Source organism: Dipteris shenzhenensis, chromosome 7, assembly GCF_047967505.1.
Source record: "Dipteris shenzhenensis isolate YYH24624 ecotype China chromosome 7, Dip_SZ_1.0, whole genome shotgun sequence".
Classification (NCBI taxonomy): Eukaryota; Viridiplantae; Streptophyta; class Polypodiopsida; order Gleicheniales; family Dipteridaceae; genus Dipteris; species Dipteris shenzhenensis.
Window position 1 is genome coordinate 56,850,465 of NC_141602.1, and position 9,964 is coordinate 56,860,428.

The following is a 9,964-nucleotide window of genomic DNA, read 5'->3' on the forward strand; positions in this document are numbered from 1 at the left end:
AAACTCAACTAACTAAGGTGGCATACTAGCTAAGCCACAAACTAGAGTAGATAAGGATAGCTGTCATCCAGCTATTATTCGTGGGCGGTGTACCAACCGCATCTGCAGCTAACAAGTCGGTGACATAAATGCACAACGGTCACGCTGGCATATCGCAAGTGGAGCTCGATATCTCAACAAGAATTTCTAATATAGGATTATTTCAAATTCTTGCATGTTGGTGCAAAAATATAGATTGAAAAAACAATATTTTTATGTGAATATGATAGTGCCATAAAGTGAACTTTTGATTTGGGAAGAATATTTTCAGAAAGTAAAATTTTGATTTGGGAAGGATATTTTCACAAAGTAAACTTTTCATTTGGGAAGGATTTTTGGGCTTCGTCCAAAAACAACAGAAAAAGTCCAAAATTAATGAAATAGGTGTTAGAGATAATAGAATAGGAAGGGGATGAGTGGCATTCACTAAAGGAAATAGCATGAAAGAAGGCAAGACACAACTCATGAAGAAAAGAGGAGCTTGTATTCCATCAAACTTGCAAACAAGAATTGAAGACTAAGTCAAACTTTTGGCCTTTTATACATAGCACCTTTTGAAGGGGGGGCAATCCTATGCTTCCCTTCTCTTCCTAGCTTCTCTATTCTAGTGTTCCTAGTGCTTACACTCTTTTGGCCCACCCTAATATAGCTCTAAGGAAATTCCTAATAAATTCCTTGGGTGCATAGTTACATGATTACATAGGAAGGTGTAAAATGTGGTGGCCATGTCAATCGAGGTAATTAGCAATTAACTTCAACCATGATACATATAGTGATTGATCTACACTTGAATTTTGATTTTATGTTTTCTATTTAAATGGATGATGGCCACTTTGCCTTGCATGCTAGCCTTCTTCTTATTTGGATTTTGGAGTTGCAATTTTGAGATGGTGACTTGTGACCTCCTTGTGACTAAACACATTGTGTTAAACTTTAGGATCCACACTTTGTTGCTGCTTAAAATTTGTGGCCACTTGACAACCAGTTTTCTATATAACCTTTGATTTCTTTTTCCATTGATAGTCATCAACTAGACATTCTCATCGACCAACATGGACATTGGTGGATGCTCCAAAAATAGTTTCATGATTGTCACATATTATGAACATACACATATACCCATTGGATCAATAAGGTAGGGTATATACTAGCATGTGATCCATGTTAAATGGTTAATGGCTTTTGGATACAAAATTATAAGAAAATTATATGACACCATGAACAAATGTACTATGATATCCATAGGGTACTCTTTGAGGCAGTTGGATTCTTGCCAATGGTTCACCACATAATTTTCTTGCATCAAGTATGTGGACCTACAAAAGGTCCAAACATGACTATTAGCATATATCTTATGAAATCCACTAAGGAAGTCTAAATAAGCCCAAAGGCCTCCTAACAATTTAATATTTAGATTCTAATTTCTTATAAAGAGCATACATCTAGGTGATATTACGTGTTAGTATGAAATTACCAACCTCAGAGACATCACTTTTCTCATCATGTACATATGTGACAATCCAACCGTCATCTTCTTCAACACAATTTGGTTTTGGAATAAATAAAGGTTCTGACAAGTATACATGTGGTCCAGGGTCATAGAAAGTTCTCTTGACATAGCCATCTTCATCCTAATCCATAAAAAGGATGGAAGATATTAGCAAGTATTTTGTGATTTGAATCTTATACATACAATAAGAACATAAAAATATAAATGATTGGAAAGTCTAGTGCAAAAACCCCGGTGCAAGGATGGAGAGACACCCACCCACACCCACCCACCCACCCACACGCATGCACGCATGCACCTACGCAAGCACACATGCATGCACATGCACATGCACACACAGACACACACACACACACACACACACATATATATATATGTGTGTGTGTATATATGTGTGTGTGTGTATATATATATATGTGTGTGTATATATATGTGTGTGTGTATATATGTGTGTGTGTGTGTGTATATATGTATATATATATATATGTGTGTGTGTATATATATATAAAGAGAGAGAGAGACAAAAAGAGAGAGAGAGAGAGAGAGAGAGAGAGAGAGAGAGAGAGAGAGAGAGAGAGAGAGAGAGAGAGATACCCATGCATGAAGATGGAGCTTGACTAGCTTTCCATACTTAGGCATACCTAATGAAGAAATAATGTATAAGCACATATTGTGTGCCTGCTTGAGAGTTGCATGTAAAAATATATTGAGCCAATTGTGATGAAATGGTTTACTTAAGGTGACTATTAACCTTGAAAGTCGCTTACTTGAGGTGGTTACTAAACAAAAACATATTTCAGATTTGAGAATAGTAAATGATGCAATAATTGTTAAAAGCTTACCAACTTGCTTGCTTGCTTCATAGTCCAAAACATCAGCATAGGCATATTTATTTTTGCATCCAACAAAGTTCTCATTTATTTTAGGCATGTCCATTGAGAATGAATCATTCGTCAAGTCTCTTTCAATAGTGTTCCCTATGACATAACATGTATCGAGTTGATTTAGATTCTTGAAAGCTACAATTTAGTTCCATTTTAGGAAATTGTAATAGACAATATAATTCATGATTCTATGAAGAGTATTAAAAAATATTCTAACTATGGATGTTAAAGAAGGGTCACACATTGCCTGATATTTTTTGTAGGGATTTCAAACCTGTTTTCAAGTTGAACCGCCACTCATGTGCATGCGTGAACAATGCACCATCAATAGTTGGGTCTTTTGCAGCATCAAGCTTGGTCGGAGTTATTGCACGTGCGAAGTACTCTACTTTGTCCATTTTTGGTGTTGAAAGAGAAAATGAACATCTAGCCTTACAACCTTGAAGCACAACCTACAGAGCGACTATAACAAGTCTTCAATTTTAGTCATACAAATTTCATAAGAGCATAAAATGTGAGTTTTTTGATGAAGGTTATTTTACTTGATTACCTTGTCCAAGTATGATGATATGAAGTGCACATAAGTTCCCCCTTAAGAACATGTAATAGTTGAGGTTTTCTATACCTTTGGTTCAATTATTGTATCTTCTTGTATGATCATAATGTAGGACTGTATTTTATCTTCTTGTATGATCATGATGTAGGACTTTATTGAATGTTGAATATATGAATAAGTAAATGATTGAGTATTTACCTCGTCGCCATCTTCATATGCATTTATGATATGAAAGGTGTAATTTGTCTCCACATCAAACCATCTCACTGTGTTTGCATCTCCAAAGCGTGGCATGATTCCAACCCGTGCAATTGTATCTCCTTCAAAGGTTATAAGGCTGCATTCATTCAGATCATTTATTAGTAATAAGACGAATTAGGCACATGTACTTTAATGACCACTGCATCACTGGCCCATAATGTTGATTTGGCAAATACAAAAAATCTTGTTGAGCAACATGGAAAAAAGAAAAAAGAATTTATAAGTACCACATGGTTTGTTATTTGTTAAACTGAGGCTAAACTACAAGTACAAAAAGATTTGATAAGGTCAAAGTGTCTTGATCCTTAATAATGCTTAAAGCCAAGGACTCATATTACTAAGCTTGCATGAAATTTTGTATTTCTATTGCAATGTTATTAGAAAAATGTGAATGAGCAACATACTTTCATCACAATCTTTTAAAGATCTGACATGAATCACTTACTTGCCCCCTTTTCTTAGGCGATTTATGTCTATAACCAAAGGCCAATCCAGGATCAGAGTATATCTGCAAACAAATGTAGCACAAGGAAAATGTAGGTTATGATTGAATACTTCGTCATAATTATGCCACCTATTGCTTTGCCAATGAGAGTGCAAGAAATCACAACAAACTACATTGAAAGAATTGATGATTTCACGCTCTGACATTGAAGAGCAAGGCACGATCACTCCCTTTTTTTACTAATATTTGTCACCTCTTTGTAGATGATAAGGTTTCAAAATGTTCCCTTAAATTAAAACTATGAGATTAGAAACTAGACAATTCAACTAGTCTTTCCTCATCATGTGTTCAAAGAAATTGGAAAAATAACGCAAGTGCATTGCCCATTGAGAGGTCTCAATTTATGTGGGTTCAGTTAGTTTAGTAGAAATGGAATGAAAACTCTTTCCATAATAGCTTCCTTTAATAAACCTAGTGATGCACATAAGGATCTTAGGACTAATGGCCTTCTAAACGGCATGCATGTTATTCTTGCAACAATTGCCTTTCTAGTGTTTACAACCTCACATGTACAATGCGTGGGAGTTACCCATACACACCCGTACAAGATGGGTTACTCACTCCTTTGTGATGGCAATGTCATGGGAGAAGATGCATTTGTCGAATTCAAGGTCACATTTATGGATAACTAATTGCCCATCAGCTGCAAGATCAGTCTATGCGTTGTCAGCAGCTTGTATGTTAAATCATAAAGAAATTGAATTAGTTGAAAACAATTGTACGAGAAACCATACCAGATACAACTCCACTCATGTAATAGGGTTTTAGGGGGCTGAATCCGAAGACGACCATCTCGTTTGTTTTTGGATCGACCTGCAACAACAAGCACCATCACAACATTATAGCTGTCTCAACTTCTGCACTGTTTGGCAAATTGTGACTGTGCAGTATCCAGACGGCTAAATATATGTTCACTATTCATTAAGATTTTGGAAAAGATATTGATTGATCCGTTCGCAGCCACGATGAGCGACTAAGATCGCATATGAAGCACAAGCATACAGTCGATTATGGAAATGATATTGATTGATCCGACGATGAACGATTAAGATCGCATATGAAGCAAGCATAAAGTCGTCGTCTTGAAAAGTTATATATTTAAGATCGCATATGTCGAAGCACGAACATACAGTCTTGAAAAGGTTGACTCTTGCACTCAGAGAATCGAGTGCGATGAAACTAGCAATCGATAAGGACTATCTGGGCAAAGTAGATGACCACGAATGGGATTAGTGAGCTTACCTTGGGATGCGCAGTGCAAGGACGATTCCATGTTCCATGCCAATCCCAGGCACTCAAGGTGCTGAGGTCGGATGGGTTGATCTCCAGTGGCAAATCTCCCTCCGCGCAAGCCAATACTCTGCCCCCATGCTGGTACACCGTCGTGTTGCAGGTCGACTTGTTCACCTTTCCAAACCGTAGCTGCAAGTACCAACGAATTTTCATACTCCGTCACAGTCCACCGCCCATCACGGCGCACCAATGGAGACCAATGTTCAGCATTCCCCCTTACCGCCGCTGCGCCGCACTACCGTTTCTACCCTACCTGATTGAAGAGATACCCCATGGCAATCGCTTTGGAATCGCCCTCCACCGTGTTCAGCCATAATCTGCGTTTCCTTTCCTTCTCCAACTTGAGGCCTTCCGTCTCCACATACTTATTCTGGTAGGAAACTTGGCCGTCCGGACCAAAATAGGTTGCGTGGATCATTCCATCTCCCTCGAACCAATGGAAAATGGATTTTCCAAAAGGTGAGTTCATGTGCTCCGCTCCGAATTGAGGATTTGGACCTGCTCAAAAGAGCTAGCGTTCAATATTGTGCCACTGAACTGAACAGAAAATTTATGTCAATTCACTTGCAAGGAGGTCAGAATTCGGCCTCTCCTTACCATTTCTCAAATAAACTCCTACGGGAAAGTCAGCCGGAATGCTTCCTGCAATGACTTTGACTGGAACTCGCCCACCAATCTCAGGAACTGGCGCGAAATTCCCCTGGAACGAGGGTCAACATTAACGCAAAGAAATACCTTATCTATATGTTTCGCCATTATGAAAGCCATACCATTTGGCGCAGTACAACGATGAAGTTTCAGGTTGTATTTGACGTTTGAACAGGCTTCTGGAATTACGTCAAAGGAGATATTGGCTTCGTTAGCCGGAGCAAACAGAGAATCCACGATGGCGGTGAGAAATCGCTCCTTTGCATTACTTGCCACACGAGCAATCAAATTCATCACAGTCGCCGGATTTTTGCCCTGCGATATCAACATGACCACAAGTAAAAACTACTGCAAGTAATGCACAGGGGGAAGGCCGCTTTATCGAGAGGGCACTTCATCTCCCTAAGGTGTGCGTGTATTGCCGCGAAAGATTACGCTCACGAAAAGTCTTTACAGGATCGATCCAACATCCCCTCATTCTGGCATTCATTTCTAGCAGTCTTTCTACCTGAGCTGTAGAGGCTGGTTGCTTTTCTGAAGTTTTCGAAACTCTGGCACCGTGTCCTGCTGGCTCAAGCACGCCATGGCTATCAGAAGTCGATTTGTCAGATTTTGCCAGATCATGTGCCTGAGAGCGGACAAGTAAAGCGAAATCCTTCACACAAAGAAAGAAAGAAGCTTTCCGTCAGTGCTGATGGCGGAAAATTGGTTAAGTGTATCGGCGGTCTCATGCGTTTCATGGAATGCTGAGGTTAAGGCCGCTTGCGGGTACCTTTCGAGGAACTGGATTGGGGATTTCATGTCTGCACTGCTGCCGACGAAGAGAAGGTGGCTTTAAAGGAAAGCCATGGGAAGCCCCATTTGCAGCAGAAGTCGCAGTGGCCCTCACAAGCTGATCTGAGGCGGAGTTGCTGCAGTTCACGACTGGAGAAAGGGTGGGGGGAGGAGAAGCTACTGCAAAAGCAGCAGCAGCCATGAGTACGGGCGATAGGAACTAGCTCCGTGGGGTTCTAGTTTTGCGTTGATGAAGAAATTAAGGAAATGGCGATGATGATCATGCAGCTGGCTCGTAGAATTCAATATATACAAGTCTAGGCACCAAAGGAGAGACGGAGAAAGAGAGGAACACTTGGAGAAGTCGGAGGAGACGCAGCCGGGAGTTGAGAAGAATGCAGATGAAGGAGTTTGGAAACGAGTTCCCTTCGAATATCGAACGTCGCTAGCAAACAAGCAGTGCAAAGAGAAAAACGGAGTCAACGCCAGATGAAATTGCATCGCCATCTTTGGAATTACGTGAGTATCTACAAGCTGCACGTGCAACTGGATTGACCCATTGCCAGATGAAATGCTTTGGAATTATGTAAAAGCATATAAAAGGTGCGTATGCAACTCCCAGATGCCGAATCACCAGGTGAAATTGCATTGCTGTCTTTGGAATCACGGGGAGCCTTTTGCAACTCAATAGAACGGATTCAACGCCACATGCATCGCCTTTCTCAACACATTTCTCAACACCCCAAGCGATTCCAAAAGGCTGGGCCTTAGTGGGATCCCCACCTTGTTTCCTTTGAAAACTAAGATGAAGCGGAGTTGGTGAGGCGGTGAGGCCAGGGCTTAGAGGGAGGTAGTGAGGCTTAGGTTAAGTTAGATGTTACGGCGATGAGACCTTAGTTTAATTGGACTCATTTGATTTGATACTAGGGAGGCGGCGAGGAGACAACGATTTCCGCAGGAAGAGCAGGGTATTCTCAGTATGCATGGTTTCGAGGCTTTTTGTCACCTACAGATATATCGGGGTTATCGTTTGTAGGAAATGTGTAGCTTAGGACCTCGAGTTGTATTTTGATGAGAGACGTAGGCTTAAGTGTGGTAAGCAAACATAGTGCATGCATGTGTAAAAGGATCGTGCATCATCATGGTTGAGGTAATGAAGGCGAAAAGGCTTTCGCCTTCATTAGGGGTTGAGGGGTTTAGGAGAAGTTTGAGGGTTAGAGGGAAGTTCAGGGTTTAGAAGGAGGGTCCAAGGTTCAAGAGGAGGTCCAAGGTTTAGAAAGAGGTTCCAAGGTTTAGAGAGAGGTTCCAGAGTTTGGTTAGAAGGAGGATCCAAGGTTCAAGGTAGAGTACATTGTGGAGAACTCGTTTGCCTCGTAGATCATGGAGGTTAAGGGTTGAGAAAATAAGGGTTTAGGTGGAGCATAGGAGTGGGAGAGGAAGAAGGTGTAAGAGCATGGGGGAAAGAAGAGAGAGGAGGGAGGAGGAGGAGGAAGAGGAGGAGGGAGGAGGAGGAGGAGGAGGAGGGAGGAGGAGAAGGGAGGAGGGAGGAGGAGGAGGAGGGAGGAGGAGGAGGAGGGAGGAGGAGAAGGGAGGAGGAGGAGGGAGGAGGAGAGGGAGAGGATGGGTTGCAAGGTTGGAGGAGAGGGGAGGAGTTGCCAGGTTAGGACATGCTTTTGGATGTGGAGTGCAAGGAAGCATGGACACTTGAGACAATTTCTTCGAATACCGAAGTAGAAATCAACACAATGCCCCAAAGAGTGTGGGCTTCATTCCATTATGGGGTATTTATACAAGTTGGAGAGCTTCTCTCTCTACATGTAGGAATTGTAAGACATTCTCTCTCTACATGTAGACCTTGCATATAGAATTTGCATGTAGGTTTCGCAAGTTGCATGTTGCATGTAGGAGATGCATGTAGAACTCACATGTAGAACATGCATGTAGGAATCGCATGTAGAACATGCATGTAGGAATCGCATGTAGAACTTGCATGTAGGAGTTGCAAGTAGGACTTGCATGTAGGAGTTGCAAGTAGGACTTGCATGTAGGAGTTGCAAGTAGAACTTGTATGTAGGAGTTGCAAGTAGAAGTTGCACGTAGAACTCACATGTAAGAGTTGCATGTAGAACTCGCATGTAGGAGTTGCATGTAGAACTCGCATGTACAACTTGCATGTAGAACATGCAAGTTGGATTTCTAAGAGGGATTATTTCTAGCCTTATGCAAGTACAATAAGTCGATGTTGGCACAGAGACAACAATCACATCCCCACTTTTATTTAATGCTCTGTCCCACTTTTAATTAATGGTCCATCCACCACCAGACACACATACACCTCTTTCACCTCTTAACTCTAGTCTCTTTCACGGATGTGTCAATTTTACGAGCAAAAACCTATGAGCAGGTTTATACGAGCGTGTTTTTCAAGAGATTTTAAAAATAGTATTTCTTTAGGAAACATGGTTTTTACACTTTTATTTTCATTAGAACTAGATCCCTTTATCATAAAATTATACAGACTAGTCACTCATTCATTTTTACATAACATAAATCTTCTTATTCATAGACATCCCTTTGTACCGTTGTTATTACCTTAAAAAAGTATTGAAAAATAATTCATTTAAGAAACGTCCCTCATAATCACTCTCAATATAATAATATTATACATAAATAATTACTTATTAAACATATCATATGGCAATATCTTTCAAGAGTTTTTATAGTATTAATAACAAGATATTTATGGACATGTTTCTACAGAAATTTAAATTACTGTAAATAAGTATTAACTTGGGCTCATATATCACTCTCATAAAATACATGTAATATTTAATACTATATATGCAAGGTTTTCCAAAATATAACCCCATAGATGTGCTCAAATGGGGTTTTCCAATCAATTTGAGTGGCTGAATGACTATATTTGGACATTGGATGTGAAAGTTATGTCACTTTTAAAAGTGCTGTCCAAGGTAGTTTCGCCAGCGAAACTACCTTGAAAGACCTTGTTCAAAGGGGTTTCGCTGGCGAAACTACCTTGATGGCTGGCTTCAATGAGTTTTCTTTGGAGAAACCCTTTCATGAAGATAGGTTGAGAGAGGTTTTTCAATGTCACCCCCTATTAAGTAAAAAGTTGTAAGAAGGATCATAAGGGAATTTTCATAGAGAAGTCTACTCTACATGTGGGTTTCTTCAAAAGCCATCCCATTATGTTCTCACCATTCCCAAAGATTCACATAAATATTCGTGTATAAAATAGGCATTCCTATAATACTTTTCATATTTCTAAGTGAAACTATGTTTTCTTCTGATCCATTTTTGTCATATTTTTACATAGTTGGAAGCTTTTTTTTTCCTTCGCTCGGACGCTCGGAAGATTTCGCTCGGAAAATGCTCATCCCCTCTCTTTCACTCATCTACCTAGAGTACAAGATCAACATAATCTTTTTCCAGTACACATGCCATTGATCCATTGACGCAATCCACTCCACCAA

At 40.2% G+C, this 9,964-nt stretch overlaps 1 protein-coding gene across 3 annotated transcripts; it reads right to left on the minus strand.

The window, feature by feature from the left end:
- Nucleotides 1-1,043: 1,043 nt before the first annotated feature.
- Nucleotides 1,044-6,902, minus strand: LOC147900550 (carotenoid 9,10(9',10')-cleavage dioxygenase-like). 3 transcript variants are annotated; one of them, XM_087377379.1, is made up of 15 exons: nt 6,469-6,902; nt 6,205-6,351; nt 5,886-6,011; nt 5,646-5,748; nt 5,302-5,546; nt 4,998-5,177; nt 4,490-4,568; nt 4,317-4,398; nt 3,696-3,758; nt 3,188-3,326; nt 2,708-2,885; nt 2,392-2,526; nt 2,144-2,190; nt 1,518-1,670; nt 1,044-1,355 (listed from the first exon to the last, which is right to left on the minus strand). In XM_087377379.1, the coding sequence occupies exons 1-15, from the start codon at nt 6,670-6,672 to the stop codon at nt 1,245-1,247; spliced, it is 1,992 nt and encodes a 663-aa protein (XP_087233505.1). In that variant the 5' UTR covers nt 6,673-6,902; the 3' UTR covers nt 1,044-1,244. The 3 variants fall into 3 exon arrangements, with proteins under 3 accessions (XP_087233505.1, XP_087233507.1, XP_087233506.1); XM_087377380.1 differs by lacking the exons at nt 1,044-1,355; nt 2,144-2,190 and having other exon boundaries at nt 1,543-1,670; XM_087377381.1 differs by lacking the exons at nt 2,144-2,190; nt 2,392-2,526; nt 2,708-2,885.
- Nucleotides 6,903-9,964: the final 3,062 nt, after the last annotated feature.